Here is a 17,721-nt window from a genome sequence, read left to right as displayed (position 1 = left end):
TCATGTCACAAAACGTTAGCTGAATTCTAAGTTCACAACCCAGGCTGCACAAATGATGGTCCAAGTGCACATAATCTCAAAGGAGGGGCAAATGACCAGGCTTAAGGAAACTCTCACTTAGAGAATTTGATTCCATGCCGATATACCTTGGAGTGACTGATGAGATCAACTTCCATGAAGCGTACAACACTCAAAGCGAGAATGGGGAGTTGGCGCCCCTATTCTAAGGCAGTCTGCCACTCGGACGCACTTAATTACTGTTGCACCAATAGCTATCGGAAGCTTGCCTCCAGCTCTGCCTGGCGTGTCGGAAACAACCCCACAATGAGGAACTTCCGTGCTGGCAAACCCACAACTGGAGGTACGCCTGACAGCAAGCTCCGTGAGGCTTTTAGGGAAAAGCTCCCGAAGTCAGGCGGAGCATTCTTTACTCCGGAACAGCGTCACATCCTTGAGTTGTTTGGGGTTATAGGGGAGATCCTAGAACAGGTGCATACGAAGTCATTTAAGAGAAGAAAAGAAAAATGAACTATGACGCCTAATGCATCAGCGGGCCTGTTAGCGCAGAATTCTTTCTAGTTCTTCGGATTTCCCAATATTTAAATCCTCGGTGGCCTTTACCAGTGGCAGCTCAGCGGCTGGTGGGGCTGGAGGAAAGGTCTGAAATAAGGTGAAGCGTAGACAAGGGTGGGGACAACCTTAAGTTTAGAAAAGACGAATACGGCAAAGACTGACTTGGAAAGTGATTTTAAGGGAATTGTTTGGAGAGCTTATATTTTTGAAGATTGGGAAAACACATGTGGGTTTTCTCAGCTATGACGATGCCTAGGGAACTTTTTGAGAGAGGGGATTTAAAGTACCCACCCTCCTCCCTACCGTTTCGCCGGCGGGGCTCGGGGCGGGCTTTTTCGCTGCCGCAGTTACCGGAAATGACGCTTGCTTCTCGCGAGAAGAAAGACGCGCGAGCCTCTGCGGGCCCGGAACCGGCCTCGAAACAGTGGCGGAGCCTCAGGCCGCTCGCCCTCCCGCCCCATGGAGCGGCCCCCGGGGCTGCGGCCGGGCGCGGGCGGGCCCTGGGAGATGCGGGAGCGGCTGGGCACCGGCGGCTTCGGGAACGTCTGCCTGTATCAACATCGGGTGAGGCGGGGCGCGCAAGGGAGCGGCGGTGGGTGTTTGTCAGGGCGCCTGTGGAACACAGTGCCTGTCAGTACGTGAGAGATTGTCGGTGGGGCAGTGTCGTGGGCCAGTGAGCCTCAGTATATGTGTGTGTGTGTGTGTGTGTGAGAGAGAGAGAGGACAGAGGACTGATTGTATTTGTGAGCCTGGGATTGAGTCCGAGGTTTATCTGAGTTCTGGGCAGTGTGTGAGAGAGAGCTATTAGGGAGAACTTTTGTTATGACTGTCAAGATGTGTTTACCGAGCGTGCTGGCACGTACGTGTCCCTCTGAATATAGTCAGGGTGTGGGAGGTACACACATATCAGAGTGTGCACATATTGTGAGCACAAGTGGCTGAGAAGATGGGGCTGCCTGTTGGAATGTGTGTGTTTTTTGTGTGTGCTTGCAGGGCTTGTGATGTCTGTAGGGCCTGGAGTAGACAAGGACGGTGTCATAGTGGGTCTGCAGTCAAGCTTTTGGTTTCATTGGGTGTTGGGGCTTTGGAATTGGGGATGCTTTCTAAGTAGGGAACACCTGGTGAAAATGATCGTGGATTCACAAGGGGAGGAGATAGAGGGTGAGGTCCTCTAGCAGGTGAAGACAGTTAACATTAGACTCGGAAATTGTGCTTCAATTTAACTAAAAATAACTGAAAATGTTTAACCATGGTAGCAGCATCTAACGATCATGTGTGAGCCAGTCTTTTCATATACCAATAAAAGCTATGAACCTTTTCCCCAGACAAATGCACAGACGCACATGCATGCAGCCTTATGCACTGCCTTTGAGGGGGTCGGTGCTCTCTTGAGGGCTTCCCAGGTGGTGCTAGTGGTAGAGAACACGCCTGCCAATGCAGAAGACAGAAGAGACACGGTTTGACCACTGGGTCGGAAAAATCCCTTGGAGGAGGAAATGGCAACCCACTCCAGTGTTCTTGCCTGGAGAATCCCAGGGACAGAGGAGCCTAGTGGGCTGTAGTCCATAGCGAGGCAAAGAGTTGGACACAATTGAAGAGACTTAGCACAGCACATGCTCTCTTGAAGGACATTTTCAGACCCATTAGCTTTATAGACCCTGGAACAATATTCCCTGCAGTATAGCTTTTATTTTATCATATGTAAAATGGTTATAATAATGTATATACATCATGAGTCTGAGAGTTAAATAAGATGTTTATAAGTGCCACGCCCATGGTAAGCTCTCAGATGTTAGCTCCTGCTGCTGCTGTGTTGTTGCTGTTGTCATCATCTTCATCATCATTAACTGATGTTAAAAAAAGGAAATGTCAAGATAAAAGTGGTGTTCTCGAAGATTTTTTGTAAAAGGTAAATCTTTCTGGAAAAACATATAAGACAAGATGAACAGTTAAGCTGTTTCTAAAATGTATTGGCCTATGACCTAAGAAGTGGATTCAAGAGGGGGAATCATGATTTGCTGTCCTAAGAAGTATGAATGTGAGTAGAGAGCTCACAGCATAGGGAGGGGTAGGGTAGATGGGAGTCTACCTGGGAGGATTAGGTCTGTTTGTGTGGCAGTTATACAATGACAAATGTCACTGATATAACAGGAAATTTTGTGAAGCATGTTTCTAGTAGAGCATAGGAGAGAGTCTTGGAGAGAGGGAGAAAGGAAGGTGAAGGACCAGGCATTAAGTACTTTGACAGCCAGACAAGTAGTAAATTTAATAATTTTAACTATCAGACACAAGGCATTCAAAGAGTAAAGAGAGGGGGCCAAGTACATTCCAGCAGAATGTTGCCTGTGGCTTTGTTATCAACCTGCCCATCAGTCTGGTCATAAGAAAAAGGAGTTTGCATGCTCGCCTGTTTATGTGACTGCTTTGCTTGGTTCCTGGCTGGGGATGAATGAATACATTAAAATTTAAAAAAAAATTGTGATGGAATATATATAACATAAAAGTTACATTTTAATCCTTTTAAAGTGTACTGTTCAGTGACATTGTATGTTTACATTGTTGTGCAACAGCCATCACCCTCTATTTCCAGAATTTTTTCATCTTCCCAAATTGAAACTCTGTACCCTTTAAACAATGAAAGAAAGAGCAAGTGTTAGTTGCTCAGTCCTGTCTGACTGTTTTCGATCCCACAGACTGTAGCTCGCCAGGCTCCTCTGTCCATGGAATTCTCTAGGCAGGAATACTGGAGTGGGTTGCCATTCCCTTCTCCAGGGGATCTTCCTGACCCAGGGATTGAACCTGGGTCTCCTATATTACAGGCAGATTCTTTACCATCTGAGCCTCCAGGACATGAGTCTTTAAACAATAATTCCTCCCTAATTTTCTCCTCCCAACATACCAGAGGATGTGTTACCAGAGGATGTGTCTTTGGAATTCATCACTGTTTAAATGAAGAGATTTAGCTTCCTCTAGAATCTTAGAAATCTCTTGGGAACTTTCCAGATATTCACAGTGGCCCTTCCCCAGAACTGGGACATTTGACAACTGAGTCTGTAGTGAGAAGAGAATACTCTGTGGTAAGACTTGGAAATAGTATCATTACTTTTCCAATTAGAGCTTTGAGTTTGGCTTTCAAATCCTTGTGTTTTGGTGGAAGCCACATTTCAATATTTCACCTACCCCCTCTTAAATCACAACGAGAAAGAGAAAAGGATGTAATATGGTTTATTTAACTGATTATTGGGTAGCTGACAGCTGATGGTACCAGAATCAACAAAAACAGTATTTTCTTCCCTCAAAGAATTTCAAGTCTAGTGAGAGAAGTAGACACAGAAACACTTGAAGTACAATGTGGCAACCTATATAATGAAGGTATTTGTAAAGTGATGTAGAAGCATGGTGAAATAACCAAAGAACTCTTCCTAGGATATAGGGTGGCACTTCTCACAATGTGTTTGGAAAAACTAATCTTGTAAAATGCTTTGAAAAAAGGATACTGTGGTCAATACATTCTATGCTGTTGCTGCAAAGTCGCTTCAGTCGTGTCCAACTCTGTGCGACCCCATAGATGGCAGCCCACCAGGCTCCCCCATCCCTGGGATTCTCCAGGCAGGAACACTGGAGTGGGGTGCCATTTCCTTCTCCAATGCATGAAAGTGAAAAATGAAAGTGAAGTCGCTCAGTCGTGTCCGATTCTTAGCGACCCCATGGACTGCAGCCCACCAGGCTCCTCCGCCCATGGGATTTTCCAGGCAAGAGTACTGGAGTGGGGTGCCGTTGCCTTCTCCGAATACATTCTATAAATGATGCATATAATGTTTCTTCATTGGAGAGTCATAACCCACAATAGCATATTAAAAGCTCTGTGAAGTCCTATAGTAAAGAAACTAATAGAAACTAATTTAGCTTCCCGCTGCTGCTGCTAAGTCACTTCAGTCGTGTCCGACTCTGTGCGACCCCATAGATGGCAGCCCACCGGGCTCTGCCGTCCCTGGGATTCTCTAGGCAAGAACACTGGAGTGGTTCCCATTTCCTTCTCCAATGCATGAAAGTGAAAAGTCAAAGTGAAGTCGCTCCGTCGTGTCTGACCCTCAGCGACCCCATGGACTGCAGCCTACCAGGCTCCTCCATCCATGGGATTTTCCAGGCAAGAGTACTGGAGTGGGGTGCCATTGCCTTCTCTATAATTTAGCTTAGTATTTTCCAATTTTTTATTGTGGTAAAATATACATAACATTTGCCATTTAGCCATCTTTAGGTGTACAGTTCTGTGGCATTAAGTACATTCACATTTTGTGCAGCCATCACCACCATTCATCTCCTGCCTATTGCTGTTACCTTTTTTTTTTTTTTTAAAGCACCAAACTCTTCTTTTTTTGTTTTGCTGGACATGTATAAACTTTCCACAGAGCATTCTCCGTGAAAAGTGAGGAAGACCTTCAGAGAGTAGCTGAAATATAAACTGAGAGGTTGAAGGATACTTTAGGATGAAATCTTTTTGAAATAGATAGCTTTCTGCCTTACTCATATGAGAATTTAGGACTTAATGTTGTTCATGGTTGTACCAGATTGACTCCATAGTGGTAAAAACGTACACAGGACCTAGCAGCAGCTCAGCATCTACTCATAACGAGAGGCTGAAGGAAGGGAGGACGCTGGTTAGGTTGGGCTGTAGTCTGGCCTAGTTCCTTACTCTCGCTCTATACATCAGTTATCTCATTTCTTGCCGGCCCCCATTTCAGACCATCCTATACAAATTGTGTCTTGCTTCCTGTTCCTGGGCTGCATTATTACTGTTGCCAGAATGTGATGAGGTTTGGCTGCTTCCTGTAATGTACATCAGGTTGGGTTTAATTTCAGTTAGAATTGGCTAAATTACTAGTCATAGAGGCAAGAGCTGTTAGGTCCGTTTTCTAGACATGGAAATACACAACCATTGTTAGGAGTCTTTCAATGTCATTTGAAATGCAAAAATTAGGAAATAGTTTTGGAGTTTTTTTGTATTAGATTTGGTCATATTAAAACTATTTCCTACTGTTGAGGCAGGGAGCCCTGAATTATTCTCCGCATTCTAGTTATGTGGGAACCTGGAACCGTTTGTAGCTGCCTTGACTAAATTCAGAAAGGGGTTGTTGGGGAGACAGAGTCTTTTTATGTTCTAGCAGCATGTATGAGATGGTGTTCTGAAGAGATCTGTTACAGGATCAGCCTCAGTAACTTTTTGCTTGTGTGCTTTGGTGTTTGAAGGTCAGTTTAAAAGCATTAGTTTAATAGTCTCATGGCTTACTTGGCAGAAGCATTGGCTCAAGAGAACTGTGGATAAATATGTTTAATTAGTAAAGCTAAAAGAGTTTTGTTTCCCTAAGTTGGCATTTCTTTGATAGCAAGTAAATCTGCTGCTGCTGCTGCTGCCAAGTCACTTCAGTCGTGTCCGACTCTGTGCGACCCCGTGGATGGCAGCCCACCAGGCTCCCCTGTCCCTGGAATTCTCCAGGCAAGAACACTGGAGTGGGTTTGCCATTTCCTTCTCCAATGCATGAAAGTGAAAAGTGAAAGTGAAGTCGCTCAGTTGTGTCCGACCCTCAGCGACCCATGGACTGCAGCCTTCAAGGCTCCTCAGTCCATGGGATTTTCCAGGCAAGAGTACTAGAGTGGGGTGCCATTGCCTTCTCCGAGTAAATCTGCACAAGAACCTAATTTATAATCTTCTGTTTAATTAGTAAAGCTAAAAGAGTTTTGTTTCCCCAAGTTGGCATTTCTTTGATAGCAAGTAAATCTGCACAAGAACCTAATTTATAATCTTCTGTTGATTTTCTATTTTGGCAGGAACTTGATCTCAAAATAGCAATTAAGTCTTGTCGCCTAGAGCTAAGTACCAAAAACAGAGAACGGTGGTGCCATGAAATCCAGATCATGAAGAAGTAAGTGTACTTGATGACTTAAGTTTCCCCAGTTTTGCAACCCACCCAGATGTCATCATAGGGAAGGAGGCTAGGAATCCATTCTTCTTTGAATCTTTTGGGGGGCATATTTTTCTCCTTCTCATTAAATATGTGTGTTTTATTTCAAATAATAACATCACATCATGCTTAAGTAGGTTTTGTTTAAATAGTTATCTAGGTAATAATAGTATAATATTGAAGAAAAACAAAAAGCCCTTCAGGGAACTTGGAGTTTTTTAGAGCATGAGCCACCATTTCCTTGCATGGCCTTGCTGTAAATTTTTCTATGCTCCAAAAACATAAAATAAAATGTCAGCTAGGTATTATCAGACTCAGCTTTCTGAGGGCAGAATCTGTTTCCGTTGGGTCTCAGGCAGTGCTTATCTGTTATACTTTATAGTTAAATAGCGGTCACTACTTTTAATTAAAAAAATTTTTTTACTCTCACCTACTTTTGTTAAATAGTATATCCATTGCTTTGTAAAAAAAATTATCCTTAAGCTTAGTGGGTTAAAACAACAGAAGTTTGGTGTCTCACACTTTCTGTGGTTTAGGAATTTGGGAGTGACTTAGGTGGTTTTGACTCAAGAGATGCCTCCTGAAACATCTCAAAATGTTGACTGGGGCTGCAGTTATCCAAAGGCTTGAGTGGGGCTGGAGTATCCACTTCAAAGCTCCTTTAGTGTCTGTTGGCTAGAGGCATTGGTGCCCCATCACATGTGCCTCTCTTTCCATAGGGAAATTTGAATGTCTTCATAACATAGCAGCTAACTTTCCCCAAAGTCAGTGATCTGAGAGAGAGCGAGCAGGCGGACATATTTTTATGATCTTCCCTCAGAAGCTACACTCTATCCTTTCCAAATAATTTCTATTTGTTAGAAATCAGTCCTTTAATATAGCCTTTACTTCAGGGAAAGAGAATTCAGCTCTTGAAGGGAGAAGTGGCTATGTTTTAAAACATCCACAGGTAGAATGCTAATAAGGGCTTACCCATATCTTCTCGTTGTCACAGCAACCCTGTGTTTAGGCATTATCTCTTTGCTAAAGAAAAAGTTGAAGCTTATAGTCATATAACTGATAGGTAATAGACTCTGGATTTGAAATAAGCACTTTTTGACTTCAGAGTTCTCAATGCATTTTAATGGTTTTCAAACTTGGCTATGTGGCAGAATCACTAGAAAAACCTTTTAACAATACAAATCCTCAGGCTCTACACATGGAAATTCTGTTTCTTTAGGTCCCTGGGCCATGGGAATCTATTCCAGTTTGGAGACCACTGTGTGATGATGATGGTGATATGATATATTACTAAGTTTAAAAAAAGATGTTAGGAAACATATATAATGTGATTCAATATTTATTGAAAAACATGTATTTGTACACAAATTAAAAACTTTTACACAATATCAATTTTTAATTATACAAATGAGAAATTAGAACATTATAAATAAAGTCAGTCTTTCGTCCCCTCACTGCCCCCAAATAACTACAATTTCAAACTCAGTCCCTTTTCACTGGAAACAAATTTTTTATTATAATGCTTTCCCCTTGTTAGGTTGAACCACGCCAATGTTGTAAAGGCCTGTGACGTTCCTGAGGAATTGAATTTTTTGATTAACGATGTGCCTCTGCTAGCAATGGAATATTGTTCTGGAGGAGATCTCCGGAAGGTAGTGTGGATGTTTTGATGAGATAGTAAATCACGAACTCTAGCAGTATTTGAATCCCACTCAGTACAATAATCTAGAGTAAGAGTCAGTAAACTATGGCCTGTTGTCTGTTTTTGTGGCTGCTTTCTTACAATAGTAGCAGAGTCGAGTAGTGGTGCCAGAGATTGCATGACTTGGAAGCCTAAAGAATTTACTCTCTTGGCCCTTTACAGGTAATGTTTGCTGACCCCTGCTTTAGAACATGAATATTTTTGTTGGTGGTAGTGGTGTTTGCAGGATGGGACTGTACTGATGGTTTTAGATCACAGTGTCAATGTGTAAAGTGTTGATGTTTCTCTGTTGCAAATCTTTCCCATCTCATTTTAAATCTACCAGTTGTTGTTGTTGTTCAGTTGCTAAGTCATGTCCAACTCTTTTGTGACCCCATGGGCCGTCCATAGGATTTCCCAGGCAAGAATACTGGAATAAGTTGCCATTTCATTCTCCAGGAGGTCATCCCCATCCAATAATCGTAATCAAACCCATGGCTCCTGCTGTGCCACCTTGGAGCTCTTTTTATATATTTAAAATGGCTATTATTTTAAATATCCTATGACTATTTTTATATATTTATCTGTGAGATTTTTCAACCTTGTAAAATTTCAAATACCTTCTCCCATTATTTTTACTTGTATAAATTTTGTCATGAAATTTACATGTCCTCTGTGTGGATTTGGTAATTTTTCCCCCTTATGTTTTCTTAATCATGACTAATTTTCTTATTCTCTCAAAGTATAATGGTTAATGTATCAGTATTACTGCCCAGCAACATTGGCAATATACATTTTTAGGTTTTTTTTTTTTTCTTTAGCTACTCAACAAACCAGAAAATTGCTGTGGACTTAAAGAAAGCCAGATACTTTCTTTACTGAGTGATATAGGTATGTAATCAGTATGAAAATTCCATCATAATTTAATGCCCATTTGGTCTGTACGAGTCTGTATACTGCTTGGCAATTAGAATTGTTGATAAACTATACAAAGCATAGGTTTTTAAGTATAAGAAATTTTTGATCTTTAAGAAATTATCAGAAAAATTTAAGTATTACTGTTGATGCTAATTTAAAACTAGGATATTTTGTTTTTTATTTTTTGTGTTGTCTGTGTCCATTTGACTAATAGATATTCTAGTTGCTAAAAAATAAAGGTTGTGAAATTATCTTATGTATTCCTTCCTCCCTGATTAACATAGTAAATTTATTTACCAGGGACATTGCTTCTCATAGGCATCGGTATTCTTAAGGTGAAATCTCTTTTTAATCAGAATTACTCCTGAAAAATTTCTAAAATAACCAGGACATAGGCCCTTGGAGAGAGCTCAGAAGGCCAGATTATGTTTCTCTATGTATTTTGATTTGTTTATTTTCTTAGGTTATGGAGGCCAAAGTCTAGTTGAAGAGGTTGAGTTAGGTCAGAAGTCCAATGATAATACTGGGATTTTTTTCAATTGCTTGTTCCATTTCTTTTTAATATTAATTTTCATAAGTTAAATGGGAACATATTGTAATTCTGCTGTCTGATTAATGTTACTGTATTTTTGTGGAGAAAATTTGAGTGTCTATAAAATCATTAATCATGTAGTTATGATGGTCCATATAAAATTGAGCATCAGACCAGATCTGTACAAAATGAGTTGAATTTTTTTATTTCAGTGTTTTTTTTTATTACCTCAAAATACATTTTAAACTTTATTTAGGATCTGGGATCCGATATTTGCATGAAAACAAAATTATACATCGTGATCTAAAACCTGAAAACATAGTTCTTCAGGATGTTGGTGGAAAGGTAGGTAAACCCTGAAGAAATGTTCTGTGCTAATTGAATAGAGTCTCCATGATGTAGTTAGTCTTTGCGGTTTGGTGCCCACCATAGCATTCTGTACTTCTTTATCCCCGCCCTCACTATACTGAACTGTGGTTTTTTGTTTGTCTGTCTCCTCTGCTAACATAATAGCTCCATTAGAGAAGGAGCTACATCTGTCTTGTTCATTTCATTTTTCCAGCACAGTATCTAGCAGAGCTAGTAGGCAGTAAGTAATTTGTTAATTTGTATGTTATGAAGTACATCCAAAAAACATACCCTTAGTCTTCTTTAAGAAAAAAAAATATGTTTAAAGTATGTTTTCATATTTAAGAAGAACAAAACAAAGTCAGTCTCCTCCCCAAAGTCCTAAGTTTATTTTTAATTAAAATTCAAAACCTTGATTTCTCAGATTCCTGAAAGAGTCATCTTGAGAAGAACTAGAAATTGTGAATTAATTCTTGGAATATTTATTTTTATCCAAGTAATTTGAGCAGTTTTCTTGCTTTTAGTGCCTAAATTCCATTCCAATAAAGACATAAAGCCAAGAATGTGAACCTTGAATTGGATTGTATGGCCTTAGGTTGTGAAGATAATGATCAGTTGGCAGTGATGAAACCTTGGTGCTTCTTCTCTTAGGAACCTTTTGTGTATGCTTTGCACCGACTATTTGCTTTTTGTTTATGTATGTATCCTGAGACTTTAGGATGTTCTTGAAGTTAGATAGGTGTTTACTCATGTTGATCCACTCTTAAGATGGTATGATGCTTCTTATAAGTTTGGAAGTCACCCTGCCTGTGCCTTCCAGTTTAACGGATCAAGCTTATTCTGAATATACCAAAATAAAAAATTAATAGCCAGTCTATATCAGCATATTAAAAAGCAGAGACATTACTTTGACAATAAAAGTCTGTCTAGTCAAAGATATGGTTTTTCCAGTGGTTATGTATGGATGTGAGAGTTGGACTGTAAAGAAAACTGAGCATCGAAGAATTGATGCCTTTTGAATGGTGGTGTTGGAGAAGTCTCTTGAGAGTCCTTTGGACTGCAAGAATATCAAACCAGTCAATCCTAAAGGAAATCAGTCCTGAATATTCATTGGAAGGACTGATGCTGTACCTCCAATCCTTTGGCCACGTGATGCGAAGGACTAACTCATTGGGAAAGACCCTGATGCTGGGAAAGATTGAGGGCAGGAGGAGAAGGGGATGACAAAGGATGAGATGATTGGATGGCATCCTGACTTGTCTATCAGACATGAGTTTGAGTAAGCTCTGGGAGTTGGTGATGGACAGGGAAGACTGGTGTGCTATAGTCCATGGGGTCGCAAAGTGTTGGACACTACTGAGCAACTAAACTGAACTGATTTAGTTTTTTACTATATGTCAGACACTGTTAAATTATTTTCATTATCATTGAATCCTAATAGCAATTCTGTGAAGTAGGGATTTTTAGGAATATCATTATATAGGAAACTGAGAGGAATAACTTGATCAAGGTCACATAACTATTTATCTACGTGGTAGAGCTTAGGCTTGAAACATGTTTGTCTTATTCCAGAGCCATGTTCTTCACCACCTCCCTCTCCAGAGCATTATAAGGACCTTATTCCCTTTCATTTTCAAGTTTTTCAGCCATTTAATACTTACTGTTTTGCAGATTATGCATAAAATAATTGATTTGGGATATGCCAAAGATGTTGATCAAGGAAGTCTTTGTACATCTTTTGTGGGAACTTTGCAGTATCTGGTAAGACACATATTGTTTCTTTGAATTTAAGTGTACAGCATTATTCTTATTTCTTAAGGTTGTGAATGTAATAGTTCAAAACTCAAGTAGCTTTTCGCTTATAGTGTTGATGTTTAAAGCATTTTTTTTTCTTTTTAAGGCCCCAGAGCTCTTTGAGAATAAGCCTTATACAGCCACTGTTGATTATTGGAGCTTTGGGACCATGGTGTTTGAGTGTATTGCTGGATATAGGCCTTTTTTGCATCATCTGCAGCCATTTACCTGGTAAGAAATGAGACAGAACTTTGGTATGCTTAATGGGAGTGAAATTTTCAGTACCCCTCTGGCTGCCTTTCTTTAAATGGTATAATTACTTTTTAACACAACTGAATAAAATTAAAAGGCAAAAATATCTCAGGTTGTCAACTGAAGTAGCTTTTGTTTTTATAGGCATGAGAAGATTAAGAAGAAGGATCCAAAGTGTATATTTGCATGTGAAGAAATGACAGGAGAAGTTCGGTTTAGTAGCCATTTACCTCAACCAAATAGCCTTTGTAGGTATGTATATTTTAGTTGAGGAAGTTTGACTCATTTTCTTCAGGGATGTCAGTAAAGTTGTTGTCTGCTTCAAGTAGCATTATCCATTGGAACTTTTTGTAATGATGGAAATGTTTTATATGTATGCTGGCCACATGAGTCTGTCTGAGCAATTGAAAGGTGGGTGGTAAGACTGAAGAACTGAATTTCAAATTTATTTAATTTTAATTAAGTATAAATGCAAATAGCCACCTGTGAATAGTGGCATCCGTATGGACAGCCATACGGATTACCAACACTATTTGTGTTGATAGTGGAAATAAGAACTGCCATTCAACTGATTGGCTTAGGTGCTAAGAACACTCTTAGAATACTGTGATGAATGGGTTCCTTAGGAAATGGAAGTGAAGAGTTGCCCGTAACTAACTTGCGCATGTGGGTTTGGGATTTTTTTTAATGGAAAAAAGTTTGTCACCTGTCATTTCATGAATTATTTGGAAGTAAGATATAATATCATACAAATAACGACAAAGGATATGGACAACCTATACAACCACTTTTTTTACAAAACTAAAAGAAAATTGGAATATAATGATTTTTATCCTATTTTTGTATGTTTTCTAGTTTAATAGTAGAACCCATGGAAAACTGGCTGCAGTTGATGCTAAACTGGGATCCTCAGCAGAGAGGAGGACCTGTTGATCTTACTTTGAAGCAGCCAAGATGTTTTGTATTAATGGATCACATTCTGAATTTGAAGGTTAGTTTGAATGGGGGTCTACTTCATAAGACTTGCATTGAAGTTAACAAACTATTGGAGAATGGACATAAATATATTTTAATAGTGCATTTCTATTTCTTTAGTAAGCTTTCTCAGTTTTACTTCTAAGTGGTCTTATTGATCACTCCTTTGAAGTATCTTTTGGATTTTCCCCCTCTCTCATATTGGTACCAGTTCACCTCGTTCATTTAGGTCTAATCATATTGGATTTGGTTTGGTGAGGAAGGTTCCTACCTGGCTTTTTGCCTCTACACTTACTTTCCATCCTACAGTCCGTACAGCATGAACTGCCTGTTTTATTTTTTGAAAAGGCTTTTTGATTCTCCAGTCCAAGAAACTGATTCTGCCTACCAAATCAAGTCTAAACTGACCTGCTTGGGTTTGTGGGGGTTTTCTTCATTTAGGTCTACCTCATCCAAGTGCTTGTTTCATTTCTCTTAACCCTTTACTTCACTTAGGACCAGCTTGTCATTGCACCTTATTCCATCAAGCCCATTATCCATTTTTGTGTTGACAGATGCTGTTCTTCTGCCAGACTGATATCTATCGCTATATATCCCCTCACCTGTACTGGCACATATTCAACTCTCCTTTTCTCCAAACTGTGTCTACCTCACAGTGCATCATTTAATCATTTTTATTATATTCTCTAGTTGTTTCTCATCTTCCATTCATGCCTCTCCATATAGATTGTCTTCTTTAATGCTGAGATTGTTTTTCTTACTTTTATTAACAGTCATCTATCCTACCACCACAGTGTTCCTATGCTGGCATTCTGTACAAAGCTGGACACGTACCAGATTCTCAGTAAATATCCATTGATATGAACGAGAGGTTCTATTATGCTGTATATGTAGAAACAACTCATCTGTGATCTTTTCGTATTTGTTGATTGCTTGTGGTAGATAGTGTTTCTAAAATGTAAATGAGAAAGTAGTAGTAATGTAAGGTTTTACTCTTACCTTGATACACTTCATTAAATAGGAACTTGAGGCCATGTTGATGTCATTCTTGGCTCACATTGAAAAGACAGCTGGTGTCGTGATTTGGTTTTCTTTTACTGTGCCACGGAGTAAATCATCCCCCAGCATGTTAGACAAGCAGGACTTGGTGACACCTTTTAGTTCTTTGTTGGTTTCAAAAATTTTTGTTTTTTTTTCTCATATTTTTCAGTCTTTTCATGGTAATCATAACATCATTTCTACTTGTAAGGAGTCTGTGAGCATGTGCTTGTTTTACAGAGCATGAGTAAGGAGTCCTCCTTATGTGTTTTGTGTTCTGTAGACTTTAGTTCAGTTTGTAGCACTGAACTGTATATCTGTGAATCTAGGCAAAATATATATATATATTTATATTTATTTGTAGTTTAGGTACAGTAACATCTTCTTTAAAGGATCAGTATTGCCGTGAGGTTTCAGAATAAGGTGTGTGTAGGGTACTAGTCATAGTAGTTCAGGGTTGCTTCCTAGGCATAATAATAAGACTGAGTTTCGAAGGATAAGGAAGTGTTAATCTGGGGGAAAGATTTGCAAGCAGAGGAATGTCATGAGCACAGAAGCATGAACTGAAGAATAGGTTGCTATTATTATAAGACATTTTTCTAAGGTATTTATTGTTAAAGGAGGGAATGACATAAAGAAGAAATCAGCATAGCTAGTGGGAAACTGCTGTATAACACAGGGAGCTCAGCTTGATGCTCTGTGACGACCTAGAGGGGTGGGGAGGGAGGGAAACTGAAGAGGGACAGGATATATGTGTACTTACAGCTGATTCACATTATTAAACAGCAGAAACCAACACAGCATGGCAAAGCAATTATCTTCCAGGTAAAAATAAATTTAAAAAGTAAGCTCATCCCGTATTTCTGGGGGGAAAAAGAAAGAAGAAATCAGTAAAACAGTTACTGAATTATTTCCTTTCCTTAAGAAAAGTTTGTAGATTCTGATTACATATTTTTCTAAATATTTATTATGAAAAACTTTAAATATGCAAAAAAGTTGAAAAAAGTATACTGAATATTCTTTGCCACCTCTTTCATGCCTGTAAGTATAACTATATCCTAAGAGTCTTTACTTAGCTTTCTTTTTTTCCGTATTACTTTTCCTCCTTTTTTTGACAATTTCTTCAGTTATATAACGTTATATAACTTTATATAACGTTATATAACTTTATATAACTTTAACTATAAACTGAATATGGATAACTTCCAAATTTATCTCCTTAGTTGTGACTGCAGAGTATTTGTAACTACACTTGGTGGTCCCACTGGCAAGCAAGACATGATTCATGAAAAACTGAGCATGTTTGCTCCATTAACTGCTTCTACAGCTTTTCCTCTGCTGCTTACTTGCCCCATCACCCTTCCGTCACTTTGGCTGTCTGACTATTCCATCTCCCTCAATCTGCATATCCAGTTATTTTGTACAGTTTATTTTTTGAATGTTTTACCAATTTTGAACTTGTTAGGTTGTCAATTTAGAAAGCCTTCCACAGTTCATTTTTGCTTACTGAATAAATTCCAAATGCTTACATTGACATTCAGAATCTGTCTTGGTCTCATTTCATCCTACGCTTTTAGTCTTATCTCCTATTTTCTCCTAAGGGGGCATCATTTTAGGTACTTTTGATTATGCTCATCCCTTTCTAGTTCTCTGCCTACTTTGTTGGTTTTTGCCTAGAACTTTTCTTCTTTCAGGCTTTTCTTGTTCTAGTCATTCTTCCTTTTCAAAGTTCAGCTCAAATAGTACCTCCTTATAAAGCACACCTTTCCTCCCACCAAAGAATCTTCTTTGGAATCTGCACAGTACTTTATATCATTACACTACCTATTGCATTTTGCCTTGTCTTTTAGTTCTTTTATTGTGTCTTAATATCTTTTATTTGACTGTTATCCTATAGAGGGCAAGGATCATTAAGTTACTCAGCTTGCATATCCACTACTAGCACAACACTCTTAGTAGTTTGTACCATAGTAGATACTTAGCAGATATTCAGATGAACGAAAGAATTCATTTAGGTTGTATTTCCTCTCCCTTTGTTTTGCTCCCTTCTATCTTGGCTTTGGTAGTGGGATGCTGTGAGAACCCCATGCTAGTTTGAAATATGCCCTCTGTAAAAGTAAATGTCCACTTTAGGATTTTCATACTGTGTTTCTGCTATTGATCTTAGTGGCCACTGTCACAGGATGAAATCTACCTAGGCTGGGAAGGAATGGCAGGTCTCAGCTGGTATGCTTGTATTGTAATCCATGTCAACTTGAAAGACTCCCTTCTCTTCCCTCACCTTTTTTAAATTTAGAAGTTATTATATACTAAAGGGAAGTTAGTTCTTTACCTCTGTGATAAACATTTGTATCATCGATAATTCTAATCATTTGCATCCACTAGTCAGTGTAAGGCATTGGGAAAACATAGGTATTAATTTCGTATGGCTTATCTAAGGGCAGTAGAAGGACAAAGATTTAAAATTAGATTGTGTTAAGAAGACTAACATCTAACTCTGTAACTATCCTTGGTTACCTCAGTAGAGCCCTGCCTGACTCAGTCTCACACTTACTTGGCCTGTATCTGGCTACTTTCAGTGGGACTTTTAAGTGAGAAGTTCTCAGAGCTCTGGTTTCTGTTTTGCCAAAAAGGAGAGTAGAAGAGCTGATTAACAAGATGTTATGTGAAAGCAATTAGCTTGTGGCTGGCATCTGTTAGGCAGTTAATAAAGTTTTCCTTCTAGGTCAGTGATACCTTTCTCAAAAGTAAATGTTGCTTATTTAAATTGGAGTTTTTCTTTCTTGATTTTATACATCCCTAGAATTTTCACACTTAATTCCTAGGAACTAACTATCCTAGGAACTATCTGTTTCAGTAGAAAAGTAAATTCTACTCTTTAGTTTTCAGAATGTCATAATTATAGAAAATTTCACTTTGGAAAATGATTGAATCTTGTTTAATGCAGAGATGATGCTCTTAAGTAGCTAGCACTGAATCGTTTATGTAACAAATAATCAAAGTTATTTCTCTTTTTTCTTATTTAAACAGATAGTACATATCCTAAATATGACTTCTGCAAAGATAATTTCTTTTCTGTTACCACCTGATGAAAGTCTTCATTCACTACAGTCTCGTATTGAGCGGGAAACTGGAATAAATACTGGTTCTCAAGAGCTTCTTTCAGAGATGGGAATTTCCCTGGATCCTCGGAAACCAGCCTCTCAGTGTGTTCTGGATGGAGTTGTAAGACAGTTCTTATATACCTAGAGTATAAGAAATCTCTTTGCATAGAGGGATTGCATGCGCTGCATTTTTGATGTCTATTTGGAATCATTGGGGGAGTGGTTCACATCTTATAATTCTTTTAGTTTTATCCTACTCATTATGCTTATTGCTTTGCAAGGTGAAAAGGTAGAAATGAAACATTGGTTATTTTAAACTGTATGTGACATTCTCTTTGGTGCCACTTCCATCCTTTTTTCCCCCCTTTTTGTCCTGAAGCCTATAACCTTGAAATTAGACCAGCAGTCTCATAGGTCCTGTCAGAGGATGGATGGATGGTAATAAATGATTCTGGTCATGACTCATTTCATATTTTCCTTTTTTAACTTTGTTGAGGCATATTTTATATATCATACAATTTAACCATTTCAAATGTACAATTCAGT

The 17,721-nt window shown here is 38.9% G+C and overlaps 1 protein-coding gene across 10 annotated transcripts in view; it reads left to right on the top strand.

The window, feature by feature from the left end:
* Positions 1-991: 991 nt before the first annotated feature.
* The window catches only part of CHUK (component of inhibitor of nuclear factor kappa B kinase complex), a 42,347-nt gene continuing 25,617 nt past the window's right edge, over positions 992-17,721 (top strand). For 8 of the 10 annotated variants that reach the window (XR_015155185.1, XR_015155184.1, XR_015155183.1 and 5 more), the window contains exons 1-10: positions 992-1,137; positions 6,400-6,494; positions 8,071-8,185; positions 9,036-9,105; positions 9,921-10,009; positions 11,684-11,773; positions 11,913-12,037; positions 12,203-12,310; positions 12,914-13,049; positions 17,102-17,296. Coding sequence is in view for 6 of the 10 variants with exons in the window: in XM_086377235.1 (XP_086233361.1) it covers positions 1,033-1,137; positions 6,400-6,494; positions 8,071-8,185; positions 9,036-9,105; positions 9,921-10,009; positions 11,684-11,773; positions 11,913-12,037; positions 12,203-12,310; positions 12,914-13,049; positions 17,102-17,296 (1,128 nt within the window). In the remaining 4 variants the exon portion in view is untranslated. The remainder of the gene's footprint in view (positions 1,138-6,399; positions 6,495-8,070; positions 8,186-9,035; positions 9,106-9,920; positions 10,010-11,683; positions 11,774-11,912; positions 12,038-12,202; positions 12,311-12,913; positions 13,050-17,101; positions 17,297-17,721) is intronic. The other 2 variants (XR_015155186.1, XM_086377236.1) reach the window with 1 other exon arrangement.

The sequence above is a fragment of the Bos grunniens genome, chromosome 26 (genome assembly GCF_055505025.1).
Source record: "Bos grunniens cultivar Pamir isolate PY7600 chromosome 26, Bosgru_T2T1.0, whole genome shotgun sequence".
In the NCBI taxonomy this organism is placed as follows: Eukaryota; Metazoa; Chordata; class Mammalia; order Artiodactyla; family Bovidae; genus Bos; species Bos grunniens.
Note: the sequence above shows the minus strand (reverse complement) of the source record. Positions and strands in the feature narration are given on the sequence as shown.